Genomic DNA, 16,966 nt, shown 5'->3' with positions numbered 1-16,966 from the left:
GGGGTGTTGGGGTGTCCTGGGGGTGCTGGGGTGTGTGGGTATGTGCTGAGGTGTACGTGGGGTTGTTGGGGTGTCCTGGGGTGTATTGGGGGTACTGGGGCATGTGGGTGTGCACAGAGGAGTACAGGGGGTGCTGGGGTGTACGGGGAGGGGGTTGGAGTGTCCGGGGGTGCTGGGGTGTGTGCTGAGGTGTACAGGGGAGTGTTGGGGTATATCGAGGGTACTGTGGTGTGTGGGCGTGTGCTGAGGTGTACGTGGGGTGTTGGGGTGTCCTGGGGTGTATTGGGGGTACTGGGGCATGTGGATGCGTGCTGAGGTGTACAGGGGGTTGTTGGGGTGTTCTGGGGGTCCTGGGGTGTGTAGGTGTGCGCTGGTGTGTGCAGAGGTGTACAGGGAGGTGTTGGGGTGTTCTGGGGTGTCCTGGGAGTACCGGGGTGTGTGCTGGTGTGTGCTGGTGTACGGGGTGGGGGTGTTGGGGTGTCCTGGGGGTGTATTGGGGGTACTAGGGTGTGTAGGTGTGTGCAGAGGTGTACGGGGATGTGTTGGTGGGTACTGCGGGAGGGGCAGGGCTACACTGGGATGTGCTGGTGCATTCAGGAGGGAGTGCAGGTGTGTGCTGGTGTTTCCTGCAGTGTGTGGGGGTGTACAGGCGCATTCTGGTGTGTACAGGTGTGTCAGGGTGTACAGCATAGTTTTGTACAGGTGTGTGTATGGGTGTGCACAGGCCCTGGTTACCCCCTTTAGCCCCACTGTGTGTGTGTGTGTCCCATGGCAGCCCTGTCCCCAGAAAGCCTGGGGACAGGAGCCCTCCGCTCACCGACATTCCCCTTCCAACCCCAACAGGGAGACTGAGATGAAGCCGCCGTGCGCAGGAACATCCACTTCAGCAGATGGAATTAAATATGAAAATAGAGCTAATTCTCCGCTACCTGAGCAGTAGCAGGGCCCGGTGGGTTATAAATAGAGAGCTGGGGCTAGGTACAAAATGTGCAATCACGCCGGAACAGGCTGAGGTGCAAACCCTGAGCAAATTGCACCGTGTGGCGTGGGAGAAGCAGAGCTTCCCGCTGGGAGCAGCAGGAACAGGTCAGCTCGCTTCCTAAGAGAGGTATTTGGGAGCAGGACACATTTAACTCCAATTCTACCACGGGAGAAATGTGTCCTGGCTGGGACTGAGCCGGGTGATGTGGGCGCAGCCTCCAAAAACGAGGCCAACTCGTCCTGGCCCGGGTTGGTCCGGGCAAGGTCCCCAGGGCTAATGTGCTAACGTGCGCTAATGACACAGGCATGCAACAAATAGGTATGTGTTGCTCCCTCTCCCTTCCCGCAGTCCTTCCAGCCTCTCCGAACAGGCGCAGACAAAAGACTTCCAAGAAAAAAAACAAGGTCGGGATTTTGGCTTTTGCAGCTGCGAGGTTACAGGAAAAGTACTGGGCGCTTCTGGAAAACGCAGTTCGTGGGAGAGCTCACTTTCCAGCACCTGCAAATGGATTTAATGAAAGCCATGGGATTGGTTTAATGAAACAGCAGCTCGCGCCAGCCCCTAAAGCCATCACAACAGCTAAGCGCTCTGCAGCCCTCCGCCGCGCTCCCGCGGGCCCATTTCCTTGATTAATTTAGGAGCGCAGCACGGCCGCATCCCGCTTCCCGCAGGCGCTCCGTGCCGCCGGCCGCTCCTCGCGTGCCTCATTCGGATGCGGGAATCCGTGGCATGAAGCGCGGCCGGTCGGGCGGCGTCGCGGAGCCGGCGCTCGCCGCGGGGACACGGCCCTCCTGCCTCTTTCCCGCTTTCTCTTCCCCCTCGCCGGCCGTTCCCGGCGGGATGGCCATGCCGAGCGCCCCTGCGGAAGCTGCTGAGCGTGCCGGTGCCAGGGGATTAGCGGAGCCGCTTCCAGAGAGCGGCGGGGCCCTGTCAGCAGAAAATCCTTGTGTTTTCGGTCTCTGAATCCCGCTGCGCCACTCGCTGGGAGAGGAGGCTTCTGTGGGGCAGCCCGACAGCCCCCTGGCACAGCCCGGAGCCTGGGATGCCCCTGGGCTGCTCCCACGCGATCGTGAGCCCCTTCCCCAGCAGCACGTGAGCAGGAAACGTCTCTCCAACCCGTCCCGTTCGCCCGCAGCCGCTTCTCTCTCTTGCACCTTGCTGGATGGTTTCAAATGCAGACATGGTTTCCCAGATGGGACTTCGGGTAGGAAAAGCGTTTCCTCCCGCCGCAGTTTTGCTGCCGGCGCGAGCGCGGAGGCCGCGAGGAGCCGGGTCCCCGCGCGCGGGCTCAGAGCACGACGCTGCCGGCGCCGACCCTCTGCTTGGCGGCGAACATCTTCCTGAGCTCGCCGCGGAAGCGGTCGTGCAGCCACGCGTACAGGAAGGGGTTGCAGCACGAGGAGCTCATGGCGAAGCAGTGGCACAGCAGCTGGATGAGCAGGAAGTAGTGCTTGTCAATGAGGTTGATGTCTACGTCCCGGATGACGTTGAACACGTGGATGGGGAGCCAGCAGATGCCGAAGGCGGCCACCACCAGCACGACGAGGCGGAAGATCTTCCTCTTCCTCACCCGCTCGAGCTCGGCCTGGCTCCGCGTGGGGTGCCCGGGCACCACGCGGTTCCTCAGCTTCACCGTGATGCAGATGTAGGAGAGGGAGACGGCCGAGAGGGGCAGGATGTAGGTGATGATGAGGGTGCCGTAGGCGTAGGCCAGGCGCTGCCGCTCCTGCTCCATCCAGAATTCCTCGCAGATGGCGAAGCCCTCATGGTGAAACTCCACGTGGTAGGTGTGAGCGACGGCCGGGGCCACCAAGGCGCCCGAGAGCAGCCAGATGCCGCCGACCACGTAGCCGCAGCTGCTGACGGAGATGCGCTTGCGCAGGGGGTGCACGGTGGCGTAGTACCTGCGGGATAGACACACCGTGAGCCACCCCGACACCCCGCAGCGCTTCCACCCAGCAAGAAAATCCCCATTAATCCTTCATTTCCCCCCCTTCTGGTGCTCTCCTCGCTCTCACTTCTCTTGCAATAACTGAGGGCTATTGCAAGACGTGGTTATTATAACCAGGCAGTTATTCTCAGCGGTGGTAATTTGGGTTTATGCACTGCCCTTTGCATCAAAAACACCCCCCTCGTAGCAGCGAGGGCTTGGCCAGCCCCTGCCTCCTTCCAGCCCCATGGATGTGAGGATCACGTCAAAGCTTCCCGGCTCCTCCGCTGGAATCTTCCCCTTTCGGCTGCCGTCACTTCAGCCGGCTCCCGTTCTCCTTGCCGGAGTTGGAGGCAAGTTCACATTAAAGACATTCCTGATCTCGCTGCTTGGGGCTCCCTGCGGGATTTGCAGCTTCCTTTCTGGAATGATGTATCTATGGAAACACAGCTTTTCTAAAACACCCCCCTGCCAAATCCTGTCCGAGCCCATTTAGGCAGGCACGAGGGCTCTTCGGCCAGGTCACGGTGTAATTTTCACACAAATTTATGTCACAGAGTGACAGGAGGAAAACAAAAAAACACTCTCCGGGCATTGTAAGGACAACGGGACCTGCCAAACTGTGAGGGCAAACACAAAATAAGTGCAAAAAAACAAGGAACTTCCCCCCGCAATAGTAATTCCTCCCCAAGAAGCAAAATCCCGGCACTACCAGGAAAAGGATACGGAAAACTGGCCAAGTCGTCCCGGATCTCGCGAGGCCGAGCGGCCCTCGGCCCCCCTCACCTGTCGACGGCGATGGCCGTGAGCGTGAACACGGACACGTAGACGGTCACGGGCTGCATGAGGAACACGAAGTAGCAGAGGAACTCGCCGAAGATCCAGCCCCGGGGGCTGAGGGCGTAGGCCAGCGTGAAGGGCACGCACGTGGCGCACATGAGCATGTCCGAGAAGGCCAGGTTGCCGATGAAGAAGTTGGTGACGTTGTGCATCTTCTTGGTCTTGCAGATGACGTAGAGGAGCAGGTAGTTGCCGAAGATGCCGCCGAGCAGCACCAGGGCGTAGCAGGGGATGATGAGGGGCTTGAAGGACTGCACGAGCTGCACGCCGGCGAACTGCGCGCTGCCGTTGGAGCGCTCCGGCCGCGCCAGCTCGCGGGCGCTGCCGTTGGCCGCCGCTCCGACCTGCTCCCGCTGCCCGGCGGGCTCCATGGATCCAGGTGCGCGGGATGGGGTGAGCGAGCCCCGGCCGTGTCCCTGGTCCCGGGGGCTGTCCCTTTCCCAGCTGCCGGCTCCTCCGGAATGTCCCTTTCCCGCAGCCGGCGGCTCCGGCGTGGCGGGATGGGAGGATTTGCCGCAGGCTCCTGGGAGCGAACAGGGAAAACGAGGCTCAGCACAGAGACGATGCCGATATCCAGCACGCGAGCAGGGACAGCACGGAGTTAATCCGTCCTATTTGGAAGGAAGAGGAAGGAAAAAGGGGGCAACCTGCCCGCGGAGCGCTCACCGAACCCCGGGCTCGTCCACGTCCCTTGAAGCGTTTCCCAGCAATCCTGCCCTCTCTGCCTGACGCCGGCTGATGCGAAGGGGCAGCTTCTGGCAGCGGAGAAAGGGAAACAGCAGCTAAGCCAGAAATGACTTCCTAATGCTCTGGAAATAACAACAGACATTAGCAGATAAACAAATAAAGATGCTCTGCTCCCTCGGTACTGACTCGAAACGTCGTGCGTCTGCAGCCGGCTCATCCATCCCTCTAACAGGATTAATCGGGCGCTCTTGAAACGCGGCGTCGGGGCCGCGGTTCGGGTGCCTCCTCATGGGCGCTTTGGCACAGCGCCGCACAGCCCGGCCGAAAGCGGGGCCGGAATCGCCGCGTCTCAACGGCGAGGAAAACGCGGCGGAAAAGGAGCAGCCCCAGGAAACAAATCCCCACCGCAGCCCTCAGCCCTGCTCAGCGGTCGGTAACGCATTCCCAAAAGCCCCCGCGAGCTCCGCGCTTTGGATTTAGGCTAACGAGGGTTTTAATGCACTTCTGAGCCCTGCCTGCTCCCCTGCCGTGCGCTTGCAGTCCCCTCCACCACGTCCAGAGGGACATCTGGAATAAAGTCACTTTAAAGGGCCCTCCTGCCTCAGTCCCTTGGGTGCTCGTGCAAGAAATAACTGTGTTTTTTTGTGTTTAAAATAGTTGCAGCCCTCCAGGTCACTGCAGACCAAGCTAGGCAGGAAGGGACAGCCGGAGTTACGCAGCATCTTTGTGTCCCACATCTGTGCCAAAACTGGGCCCAGCTGTTCCTCAAAGGAAGTCTTGAACTATTAAGGATTTAGGGTTTAAAAACGTGCTTTTTGGTCACCTGGTGGCTCCGGCCCTGTGCGTTACCATCACAAAGAACCGGGGCCACCTTGTCCTCTGCCTGAGGGGGACATCCCGGCAGGGGCACGGCCGCTCCGGGCTATTTCCATGACATGGAGCATCTCCGTTAATTACCGGTGGTTTCCAGGGCTACGCCAAGGCACCGGCTCCCCACGCGCCCGCCACGGAGCGGAACGGAGCAACAGGGAGCCGCTTTATTCATTCCGGAGCGGGAAGAGGGGCCGCTGGAAGCAGCGCGGCGTCGCGGATGCCGCGGGCCACGCGCTCCAGGTTGCGGGCGTTGAGGCTGCACAGGCTGAGCTGTCCCCCGGCGCCCAGGTAGACGTGACGCTGCCGGGCCAGGAAGGCCACCTGGGCGGCTGGCGGCGAGAGGCGCCGAGTCCCCCGGTGTGTCCCCGCGCCGGAGCGCGCCCGCCGGGGCGCCGCGGTACTCACGGAGCAGCCCGGAGAAGCCGCGCGTGCCCTCCTGCTCCGTGAGGTGCTCCCAGGAGCCCGGCGCGCCCAGCGCGCGCAGCCGCTGCCGCAGCCGCCGCCGCAGCCCGGCCGCGCGCCGCGCCACCAGCCGCAGGCTGCGCTCCCTGCGGGGACGGCGCTCAGCCGAGGAGGGGACACCGAGGAGGGGACACGCGGGGACGCTTCCCCCTCGCCGCTCACCAGGCGCCGCGCAGGGCCGGGCTGCGCAGCACGGCGGCCACGGCGCGGGCCCCGCGCGCCGGCGGGCTGGCCCACGCGGCGGCCGCCTGTTCCCGCAGCTGCGAGCGCACGCGCAGGAGGCTCTCGGCGTCCGCCGTCACCGCCACGAGGTTGCCCACGCGCTCGTCTGCCGCCGCGGGGGACCGTGTGACGCGCGGCGCGGCCACCCCACGGCACGGCCGCCCCGCAGAGCGCCCCGCGCAGCCGCCGGCCTCACCGTACAAGCCGAAGGTCTTGGAGAAGGACTGGGCGCAGAAGAGCTCGAAGCCCCGGGCCACGAAGCGCCGCAGCGCCCACGCGTCCCGCTCCACGTCGCCCGACGCCAGCCCCTGCGCCGGCAGCACGAAGAAGGGGAAGAGGCGCTTCCGCTGCGGGGACACGGAGCGGGATGGCACCGTCGCCGCCGCCGCCGCAGTGCCGCCCGCCGGGCCCGTCCCCACCTCCATGGCGTCGGCCACCTCCTCCCAGTGCCGCCGCTGCAGGCCGCTCTCCTCGGGCGCGTGCAGCAGGACCACGGAGCGCTCCGGAGCGTCCTGCGGCGGCACCGGCGTGAGCGCGAGCGGGGAAGCGTCCCCGTGTCCCCCTCGGCGTCCCCTCCTTGGCCGAGCACCTGCAGCAGCCGCAGCAGCGCGAGCGGCGACGCCGCGCGGGCGCCCGCGTCCCACCAGCTGAACGGCCGCACGGCGAACCCGGCCTCGGCGAAGGCCGCCCGGTAGCGCTCTGCAAAGCGGGATAGCAGCACGCGGAGCGGCGCGGAGCCCCGCGCTGTCCCCTCGCCACCACTCACCCCCCTGCGGCCAGGGCAGGTAGAGGCATCCGGGCGCCCCGTGTCCTGCGCGGTGCCAGTGCCGCAGGAAGGCGGCTCCCAGCCACACGGCGCCGGAGCCGCCCACGGTCTGCACGCCGCCCGCCTGCGCACCGGGAGCTCAGCGTCGCCCCGGGCCCGCGCGCGGCACGGCCGCCCCACGCGCGGCACGGCCGCCCCGCGCCCTACCCGGTTCTGCAGCAGGGCGCCGCAGCGCGCGCCCAGCGCCAGCTCGGTGGCAGCGGCGGTGAAGGCGGCGGCGCCGTCGGGAGGCAGCTCGTCGCGGGGCCGCGCGGCGTCGGCCTCCAGCTGCCGCAGGGCCCGCAGCGCCGCCGGGCTGCTCCACGCGCCGCCGCTCTCCGTGAGACAGGCTGCGGGGACGCGGCTCGCGCGGGGGACGCGCCACCAGCCCGCCGTCCCCAAGTTGCCGCCACCGCCAACACGCTACCCTGGTGGTCCAGGAACACCTTGTCCGGGCAGTCGTCGGCCGCGTAGGCGCCGCGCGCGTCCTGCGGCTCCTCGGCGGGCGGCACGTCGAGGAAGAGCGAGAGCCCGGCCATGGCGGCCGCCGCGCGGGGACACGGGGAGGAGGACGCAGAACAGAAGGATGCGGAGACAGAGGATGGCAGCGCAGGTTGGGGGGAGACACAGGGACAGCGAGGGATGGCAGGACACAGGGACAGCGGTCACCAGGTAACCGCTCCCCATGGAACCAGACACAAACACAGGGACCTGCCCTTCCCAAGCCTTGGAGAACCTGCCCTTCCCGAGCGCTTGGAGGGCAAGGACAGCGCTCGAAGCCAGGACATTTGTGTCCCCACCAGGCCATGCAGACCCCCCTCCAGCATCCCTGGCGCTCCTGCCAACTGCTATTCCCCGTCCCGTTCCGCGCCGGCATCATCCTCGCCGCCCGCCTCTTCCTCGCCGGCATCGAGCCCGTCATCCTGAACTGTGGAGAGGAGAGAGGCCGCTGTGCGGCCGCGATGCCACCGTCCCCGCCGCGCTGCCCGCGCGGGCACTCATGCAGGAGGTGCTGCCCGTGCGGGTAGACGGGCCCCGTGCCACTCCGGAGCACGAAGGTGACAGGGGGGACAAGCTCCAGGTCTCGAGGCTGATCTGCGAGGGGAGATGGCAGCGGGTGGCAGGTCCCATTGCGGTCCCCGCGGCCCCATCACTGTCGCGCTCGTACCATGGGCAGCACGGAGGAGCGCAGCAAGACTATGGGCACCAGCACGTGGCCGCTCATGCTGTTCTTGGAGGCCACGGCCACCACGTGCAGCTCATCCCCAGCATCCGGACCCAGGGTGATCCGCGGAGCAGACGGAGCCCATGGCAGCAGGGCCACAAACTGATGGTACTTAGAGCCAGCACCTTCCTTACCGTTTCCAGCAGGATCAGGTGCCCCAGGGAGTCATTGTCCTCCTCCAACACGCAGCTCCTGGCACCAGAGCTGAGCTCACAGCCTGCAGAAACGCAGGCTCATCTCTATGTGCCACAGCCCCATCCATATGTAGGGCCACTGTCCCCACATGTCAACCCCAGGGGACAAAAAGCCCCTCAGAGGATGCACACAGGACCCTGTGCCACCACCATGGTGGCCACAGCCCCATAGTCTCACCCATGGCACCACCACGGGCCATTCTTCTGAGAGGGTCCTCCAGGGAAGGAAGCAACAGCCCTCCAGGACTGCTCCATAGGCAGCAGCTAAAGGAAGAGGAGGAAGACTTTGCTAAGGGAGGAAGAACACCCACCCCTGCAAAACCCAGAACAAGGAGTGCTCCCTCAATGCCGCATTTAAGGGAAAAGCTCCCGGGGATTTGGGAATGGGACTCAGCTGCCGCAGAGGGAGGAGTCCCTCCCGCCCTGTCCCAGGGGGCTCCGGTCCCCGCGAGGGAAGCCCAGGGCTGGGCATCGCGCCCCGAAATCTGCACCGGGCCGCGCGGCGAGCGGGCCCTGCGCTGGGGCACCAGCATGGCGGGAGGGAGCGCGAGAGTGCAAAGGTGCAAAGGCAAGGCGCAAAAAATGGGGAAAAGAAAAGAAAAAACGATATTTTTGGTATAAAACAACAAAAAAAGGTCCTTATCCGAGTACACGGTGCTGAATTAGCTGCAATAACCCAGATCCCTACGGAGAGCCCCTAGCCCCAAGGGGCGGGGCTAGGACCCACGCGAGGCGTGGCCAAGTCGAGTCACGCCCACAGGAGGCGTGGTTCGGGAGGCGGTGCCCCGCGCGCTATGCTCCGCCCCAAAGAGGTGTGGTCTATGATAAACCCCGCCCGGTTTCCCGCTCAAATGGGCGTGTCCCACTAGACCCCGCCCCTCGCATTTAGCTCCGCCCGAGGAGGCGTGACCGTGTAGATCCCGCCCTTCGGTCTTGCCCCGCCTCCCACGGGAGCGCCCAACGGGGGCCCGCCCAAAGAGGCGGGACGCTGGATGCCCCGCCCCCAATGGGCGTGCCCTCGAGGCCCCGCCTCCCGCCGCCGCCTTTTCCCGTGGTGCCGCGCGGCGCGCGGGCCGTGCTGGCGGAAGGGGCGGGCCGCGGCGGCCGCAGCAGGAGGAGGCGCCGCCGCCGCCGCCATGTCGGGCCGCTGCTGCCCGGGCCAGACGCCGAGCCGCGACATCCCGGGCCCCGGCAAGCGGCTGGCCCTGCCCGACGGCGCCCCGCTGCCTCCCGGGGCCTACAGCACCACCCCCGGCGGCACCGTCTTCGGGACCACGCCGGGCGGTAGGGCCCGCGGCGGGGCCTGCTCGGAGGGATGGGGCGTTTCGGAGCGCGCTCTTGGCCCCCTTCCGGGCCCTGCGGGGGGATCTTGGGCTCCCTCGTGCCCCCCGGGGCCGCTGCGGGCATGGGGGCACCTCAGCCCCCGTGAGGGGGGCGGTTACACGGGCTCTGCTTCTGTTGGGGGGATTTGGGGGCTCTTCGGGGTGTCGTGAGGGCTCTTTAGGGGGCTCTTCCCCCCGCGAGGCCTGTTTGGGAGTGCATGAGGGGCCCTTATCCCCCCTCGGGAATCTCCCATTTGTTGCCGCCCTGTGGAAAGCGGCTTCCCTTGGGATAGGGGGTCTGACAGGGGCTGGACACGGTGTCCCCGGGTCCCTCCTTGGTCCCTGCAGCCGCTGCTCCCCGAGGAGCCTGGCAGGGAGCAGGGTCACCCCTGCCTTGGGTTACTCATTAATTCCCCTCGCTGCTGCCCGTGTGTGTTCCTCCTGGCAATGATTAAGGGAGTGCTGCTGCTCCAGGGGATCGTTTCGCCCCGCTCCTCTCCCGGGACGCGTCGTGCCCTGCTGCTCCAGAGGGCCCTTTCCCTCCTGCCTCGCTCCGTGCATCCCTGTGCATTTGGGGGTGCCCCCGGGCTCTGCGCCCGCAGCGGAATAAACCAGCTCTGCCAAACGGCCCCTTGAAACGGAGGCACCGGAGCTGCAAATTCCCTGTTATCTTCTCTCTACTTAATGCAGCCAAGTCCCCCCACTGAGCAGGGCTTTGAGATCCCCTTTTCCACCCCTTTAAAGCTCTTTTCCCTGCACTGCTGCATAAAAGAGCAGCAAAAACAGCAGGGCTAATGGAGCTGGCCAGGCTGGAAGCCCTGCCAAGGGAATGGGCTCCTTTCTGCCAGGCTTTCAGACCCGCTGCTTCTCTCACAACATCTGATATTTTTGTGTCCTACAGAAATTCGGGAAGGGAAGTCAACCCTGCTGACTCACTTGGGTGTTTTTTTTTTTGAATTTCTGCAGGAAAGCTTACAAAGGGAACTGAAATTAGTGTTATTTTGTCATTTTATCCCCCTCTTAAAGCAGCAATGCTGAAGTAGCCCTTGCAATTATGAAAGGGCAATTAGAATTAATGTTTCTCAGCTGCGTGCTCGTAAGGAACAGGCTGCAAGTTGAGCACTTGCCCTGTGTAGTAACAAGGGCTTTCCAGGATGCTCAGGTTTGTGTCGAGGTGGTTAATGAATATCCAGGAGTGCGGGTTGTGTTTGGTAGGGTGTGCGTGGCTGGCAACACTCGGAGCTCTCATGACACCCGCTGCATCCCGGCCCTCCTCATCCTCCCTGAGGGCAATTCCCTCTCCCGGCACCCACCTGCAGGGCAGAGGTGGAATTCCCACGAATTCCTGGAATTTATCCTCCCGATTTACCAACGCTTGGGTTTTAAACAATGCCGGGCTTAGTTTTAAGGAAATCTGCTGTTTGCTTTCTCCGTGGGGAAAACTAGTGCTGTGAAAATCCACTTATGGAGCGGAGGGGATCTGAATTGATAAGGGCTGATACTAGAAGGTGATTTCTCAGCTTGACCACCAAGTTCCTGGAAGGATATGGGCTTAATACCTGTTTTTAATCTCTTCAAGCCTTTTGATGCAGAAACACTTCACAGCTACAGCCGGCGGTTAAACCTATCTCGCGTCCATGCAAGGGTAGGGATCTGTTTGCTTTCCCAGGCATCGCGTGCTTGTGGATGAGCTTTTTTCACTCTATTTGTGGTCAAAAAGCCCCGTTCTGCCTCACAAGGCGTCTCCTGCTCAGCATGGAGGTGAAGCACTTCCCAAGTTGCTTTTGAGCCACCACGAGCATCGAAGGGACGTCCTAAAATGTGGTTTGTGAGTAAGAGGGGACCTCCTTAGGGCAGCACACGGGGGTGTGCAGTGATGCTCTGCAAAAGGAGTCAATTTTCCTTGATTTCAGCCCATTTATGGGCTCTGTCACCCTTTGGTCACCCCCGATGTGACAGCACAGGAGGCAATCGCTGTCGCTGCCATGGTCAGCGGGGAAGGAAACACAGAGAAGCCAGGAGGAGCAAAGAGCCTGTTCCAATAACGCTCCGTTCCCGTTTGTCTGGGCGCGCTGCCCGCTTGCCGCGCGCATTGTCCTTCCAAAGCGAATTCCACAGGAACCTGGAGCTCGGCCAGCTCCATCCGTCCCAAACCGGAGCGCGGGGAAGAGCCCCTAAAGAAGCCAGGGGGCTTTTTAGAAGTGGCCGTTTCTCTTAATGCTGTGGCCACGCTGGGGTGGGGGGAGGCTCTTTGCCCGTTCCGAAATGTTCTCCGGATACTCGGAATGGGAACCGCAGTTCTAGGAAGTGCCGCCCTCCCCTTTGTGACCCATCCAGCAACTTAACACTTAACGGGCTGGGGTTGCTCCTTGGGAGCCCTGGAGCTGCGGGATTGGATTATTCTTGGAAAAACGGCTAAATCCCAAACCTGTTCCTGAAAAGTTTAGTACTGTCTACTTACTGGCAGCACTTCTAATATCCATTTACTTTCTAGGTGAGGTTTTATTCTGCATATGTGTATACTTATAGTGAAAACTCAGAGTATAAGTTGATTTTTTTTTTCCTTTTGATTGAATTGGGAATGGACCAGTAAAGGTCCAATCCCAAAGGGGAAGCTGCAGCCTTACCCTTGATGTGGCAGGAAAAAAACCTGTTTTTCAGTAGTCTGTGTTAAAGTTGTGGTCTGTTTGGAGGGATCTCATTTGAGTGGCTTAGAGCTTTTCCAGCCCTGATTCCTTTGTAAGAAACAAGCTGTTCAGGCTAGGAGTATTCCTAGAAATCCGTGCACGGAGCCTCAGCTCCGAGGCTTGTCTTAATCCATTGGAGCTGTTTTGCTCCTGGTAAGCAGGAAGAGGAGGATGTGGTCTGGATTCACCATGAAAACAGAGGAGCATTAAGGGCTGTCTGAATTAAAGCTTTTTTGGGAGGTTACTCTGAGCTGCCCCGTCAGCACAGGCTGTGTGTTGAGTGCACCAAAGATGCCCTATTTCCATTTCTATCCTATTTCTAGATGCATTTGCATGTACCTGCTTATAGTTCTCAGCTTCCCGACACCTTGATTAAACTTACTAGCTTTAAAAACAGAAGCTGAATTTAATTTCAGTTTGTGTTTTTGCAGTGACCATGTTAGGCAGAACGGGTCAGGCCTATTGGATGCAGCACTGGAATAGATTTTGGAGTTGTGCTCATTCCACGCTGGTAGCAAAACTATTATTTGGGTGGCTGATACTTGTGCCTTGTTTTTTTTTGCAGCTAGAAGCGGTGCTGATAGCATCAGACTTTCTTTTGGGGTAGCTTGAAATGAGCAGTGAGTGCCCCTTGCTGTTCTGTGTGTATAGCTGCAATTTGGATCCCCAATTTTATTCCCTGGAGCGTAGACCGTGCAGGACCCTTGAAGGAAACGTTGCACCTCTTGTGTTTTACTTTAATGCATGAAAAGTGGCTCTGCTATCTAAGTAGTCAAGGTTACTGGGTTGTTCCAAGCACTAAGTGTCACCTTCTTTCCGTAGGCACCAGGATTATTTATGATCGGAAGTTCCTGATGGAGTGCCGCAATTCTCCTGTTGCCAAAACACCGCCTTCCGACCTTCCGGACATTCCAGGTGTCACCAGCCCAAGTGTGGAGGAGTCCAAGACTGAAAACAACCATGTCCAGAACTACGAGGAGAAAGAGAACATAGGTGAGTGCACATAAAAACCAGCCACGTGCAGAAGTTTACACAAGGAACGGAGCCAGATTCGGATGGTCTTTGCACTAAAACACATTCACATGACTGTTTAAGTGTGATTTTTATGTTGTATTATCACTTTATTGTCATTTACTTTCCCTCTGGGAAAATGTTACTGATGCTGCTTTAAGGGAGTAGCTGCAGCTGTGGCATTCCCAGTGGCACTGCTGTTTTTAATGGATCAGGTTACTACCCCAGGGCTTGTTCTGGAGCTTTTTTAGACACCAACCCGAGGAGATTTCAAGTTCATGTGAGATGACTTCTTGAAGCAGTGTAAAATATCTATTACAGCTGATCCCCTCCCTAAATATAAGAGTAGTCTGAGTGCTTATTAACTGGTTTCCATTTTCTAAGCAAAATCTTCCCAGGATCAAAACTGCTTGATGGGTTTTGAGAGCTGTGAGCTTCAGCAGCTCAGGTGATCCTTCAAACTGCAATGCTGATGAGCTGCAGGGTGCAATGCAATATTTAATGTGGCACTTAGGCTCACCCATGCTTTTTCTGCCCTCAGCAGGTGAGGAAGAGCAGTTTGACATGGACATCTAAAGCACGTGCCCAGCGAGTGCTTCACCGTTGAAGACTGGGACCTTGTCCTGAGGATTCCCACCAGCGAGGCTTCCAGAAGCCCAAGCTTTGAGTGCCTTCCTGCTTCCCGGGAAGGGCAAGTCATTCACTTCTGAGAAGAGTGTCCTGTTCCACAGACTGACCCTCGGCCTCTCCGCGCGGCTGCGAGCACACGAGCACAGCCCCTGCTGCCCATGGGCCGCAGAGTGCAGGAGGAGACTTTCTCAGATCGTTTTTTGTTTCGGGTTTTATGCTTTTGTTAATCATTGTATTACTGTAAAAGTTGCAGAGATGCAAGTAAGGGAGAAATAAAAAATGACTTTGAGTCTCCTGGTATGGGGTTTAATGCAATAAACTGGGCTTTTATCCTTTATTCGTTCTAACAAGACAACTGCTGATCTGTGGCCTTGGAAATCTCCTTCCAGAAAGAGTGAGGAAAACTGAGGTGCTTCCAGCTGCAGCTTTTATTGTCGCAGGTGTCCCCAGGTCCCATTGCATTCCCTGTCACCTGAAGGGGAACAGAACAGCAGGTGGAAGGCTTGAATTGGGAGTCACCTGCAGAGGGTCCCCTGCTCTGAGCTGCCCTCCTGGGGCTCCAGCAGCCCCTCCTTGGGAAGCAGCTGAGCCTTCAGCTTCTGGGCTGCCTCTCCTGCTTTTCCAGACTCTTACAGCGTGCAAGAAATTCCCCAACTGCCCTGTTTTGCACTTTGATCCCTGCTAAAATTTTTGTTCATCTTTAATCTCTACCCTCAAAATCATTGTTTTTTCCCTATTTCTTTTAAAAGACTTCTGATCACCCCAATGCAGACCAAGGTTTGTAAGGCAGAAGGGTTTTAACTGGGATGTTGGGGACACAGCTCTACCACGGAGGAATCACACGTAGCTCCCTGCTACGTGCAGTTCTGGTCCCAGGCTGTTTAACAAATGTGTATTTTGGAGCAGTCTGTAACCCCCTGGGTCAGTGTCTTAGCAGTGCTGCTCTGAGGAGGCATTTCAAAGGAGCAGGTCCATTAGGACCCAACCTGGACCTTTGATTTCCCGAGAGACAATGAGTGTCTGCTCACATCAGTTCCTAGCTGATAATATTTAAACATCTGCTAATTAACTCCAATTGCTACATTATGGTCTGCAAGCCTTTAATAAGGAGGAACAAAAGAAACAAAGGCAAAGCAAATGATGTGGGTAAACTTGCATGTTTAAGGTGAGGTTAAGTGTTTCTCTGAAGCCTTAATGGGAACAGATTCAGACTTATTGCTGTCAAGGGTCATTTTATCAGTGTTTTGCAACTCAAAATAGCGTTTGCCTTGTTGTGTGCATTTAGTGAGAAGCTGCTAGCACTGCTAGGATGTGGTTTGCAGCTGGGGCTGGCTCATCTTCCCAGCTAAATTAATATTTCCAGGTAAAACGATCCTCCTAAGCTTCATTAGCTCAGTGCCTGCAAGCCCTGTACAGCAGTAATGAGGTTCGTACGTTCTCATAGGTCTCTCCAGCCCTTTCCCACTGATCCCAGAGAATCCAGCCACCTTCCAGGAGCCTCTCGCTTTATTTCTAGGGAGGAGAGGGTGAAAATTTACCCTTTAGGAAAATGTGCCGTGCAAAGGTAGCTTGCTGAAGGGGATCGCTTCGGGTGGACTCTAAAGGATAAATTAGTCGGTTGTGGGGTGTTTTGGTTGATTTGTTTGGGTTTTGGCTGTAATTAGGAACAGTCACTCAGTGCTGAAGCTTGTTTTTCTCCTCTGCCCTTACCAAAATGCTGCAGAATGCCCGAGCAGGGCTTTAAAACTGAGAGTTTTGGCTTCATAACTAAGAATTCTATTGATATAACCCCTTGGCACGCGGATTCGCCTTTCCAAAGAGCGTGAGGGGAGGATTTATTTGTCCTCCTGCACCGCTCTTCCCCAATTAAAACTCCATCCAAACCAGATAAGCTTTAGCCATCTTTTAGGTGTCTGACATGATGGAGCTTTCTGCCCAGCCCTGCTGTGTTTGCTTTTGGTGGGGAACTGCCTGGATAACTTGAATTTCCACCGAGATCGCATATGAAAATCGGGATGTTGGCAAGCAAAAGCTGGGCCGGGCTATTTGCAAAGCAGCTGTTGGATTTGGCACTTTCTTTGCGTTCTGTGTGGGCTTTCCTGCAAGCTCCCTTCATGCACAGGGTAGTGCACCACTCTCTGGATCCATGGACAAGGATTCCGTACGGAATACGGTGCCTGCAGCCCCGGCTGCCGGGAGCTGCGGCCCCCGCACAAGATCCTGGGATTTTCTAAACATTCCCTAGCGCAAAGGAGGTGCCGGCACCATGGAAAGGCCTGGGATGGTGGCGCTGGGCCGGTCCCACCGGGCTGTGCCACATCCAGCAGCTCTCTTGGGAAATACAAGCCGCTTATTCCACATGTGCTGCTGTTTTCACTGCGTGGTTCTGCCCTCAGTGGCCCAAATGCAGGAATGGTGCAGAAGTGCCAGGACTATGCAGCATTTTCGAGCAAATAGCAGCTGCTGGGGCTGCAGCACTTGGAAATGCTCCTCTTTCCCTGTACTCAAAGGATAGACGAGCATCCCGTGGGGATTTTAAGTGTTATTTTGCCCGTGACACCTCCGTGCCGGCACTTAAGGGCATGTGAAGGTCCCCGCGTGTGTGGCCCCGAGGCAGCCGCATGCGTTAGTGGGGGCGAAGCCACTTGTCCCCCCTTCACCCGGGCTGTGACAATGTGACGCGGCTACGTGACACTTGTGGGCGCGCATCTGCTCCGCCGTAACCCATCGCACATCTGGGCCCTGCATCCCACGGCCTCGACATCCCCGGAGCTCCCTCCTCATCCGTCCCCTCCATGTGGTGTCCCCAAGTGCTGCTGCATCCCTGGAAGGGCCTCTGGGGTCTCTCCTGGGTGCCAGCTCCCCGTTTTGGGGGTGAATCCCTGTTTTTTTTTGGCGGGGGGGAGAGGTTACCACTTGTTTGTCACCTTCCACCAAACGGCGGCGGACGCGGAGGCATCTCCGGCCTCGCTGCCATCCGGCGTGGGAGGCTCCGAGGAGGTCGGGGGACCCAGTGTCACTTTTGTCACCGCGTTGCCCGCCCCGGCCCTGCCTCCTGTCCCGGGCAGAGCGGCGAGCGCCGCGTCCCGGGTGCGT

The 16,966-nt window shown here is 59.3% G+C and overlaps 3 protein-coding genes across 3 annotated transcripts; 1 reads left to right on the top strand and 2 right to left on the bottom strand.

Moving 5' to 3' along the window:
* Positions 1–2,270: 2,270 nt before the first annotated feature.
* LOC104577645 (prolactin-releasing peptide receptor-like) lies at positions 2,271–4,123 on the bottom strand. Its single transcript, XM_010225136.2, has 2 exons — positions 3,699–4,123; positions 2,271–2,886 (listed from the first exon to the last, which is right to left on the bottom strand). Exons 1-2 carry the CDS (start codon positions 4,121–4,123, stop codon positions 2,271–2,273), a joined length of 1,041 nt encoding a protein of 346 aa, XP_010223438.2.
* A 1,357-nt stretch (positions 4,124–5,480) lies between these two features.
* GOT1L1 (glutamic-oxaloacetic transaminase 1 like 1) lies at positions 5,481–7,340 on the bottom strand. The gene is made up of 8 exons (XM_088521506.1): positions 7,229–7,340; positions 6,970–7,151; positions 6,763–6,886; positions 6,586–6,695; positions 6,193–6,508; positions 5,937–6,102; positions 5,718–5,860; positions 5,481–5,641 (listed from the first exon to the last, which is right to left on the bottom strand). The coding sequence occupies exons 1-8, from the start codon at positions 7,338–7,340 to the stop codon at positions 5,481–5,483; spliced, it is 1,314 nt and encodes a 437-aa protein (XP_088377632.1).
* A 1,966-nt stretch (positions 7,341–9,306) lies between these two features.
* Positions 9,307–14,065, top strand: EIF4EBP1 (eukaryotic translation initiation factor 4E binding protein 1). The gene is made up of 3 exons (XM_010225135.2): positions 9,307–9,504; positions 13,052–13,222; positions 13,785–14,065. The coding sequence occupies exons 1-3, from the start codon at positions 9,357–9,359 to the stop codon at positions 13,814–13,816; spliced, it is 351 nt and encodes a 116-aa protein (XP_010223437.2). The 5' UTR covers positions 9,307–9,356; the 3' UTR covers positions 13,817–14,065.
* Positions 14,066–16,966: the final 2,901 nt, after the last annotated feature.

The sequence above is a fragment of the Tinamus guttatus genome, unplaced genomic scaffold (genome assembly GCF_059628265.1).
Source record: "Tinamus guttatus ecotype Peru unplaced genomic scaffold, ASM5962826v1 Tinamus_guttatus_pri_ptg000123l, whole genome shotgun sequence".
Taxonomy (NCBI): domain Eukaryota; kingdom Metazoa; phylum Chordata; class Aves; order Tinamiformes; family Tinamidae; genus Tinamus; species Tinamus guttatus.
This window is presented reverse-complemented; position numbering and strand designations above follow the sequence as displayed.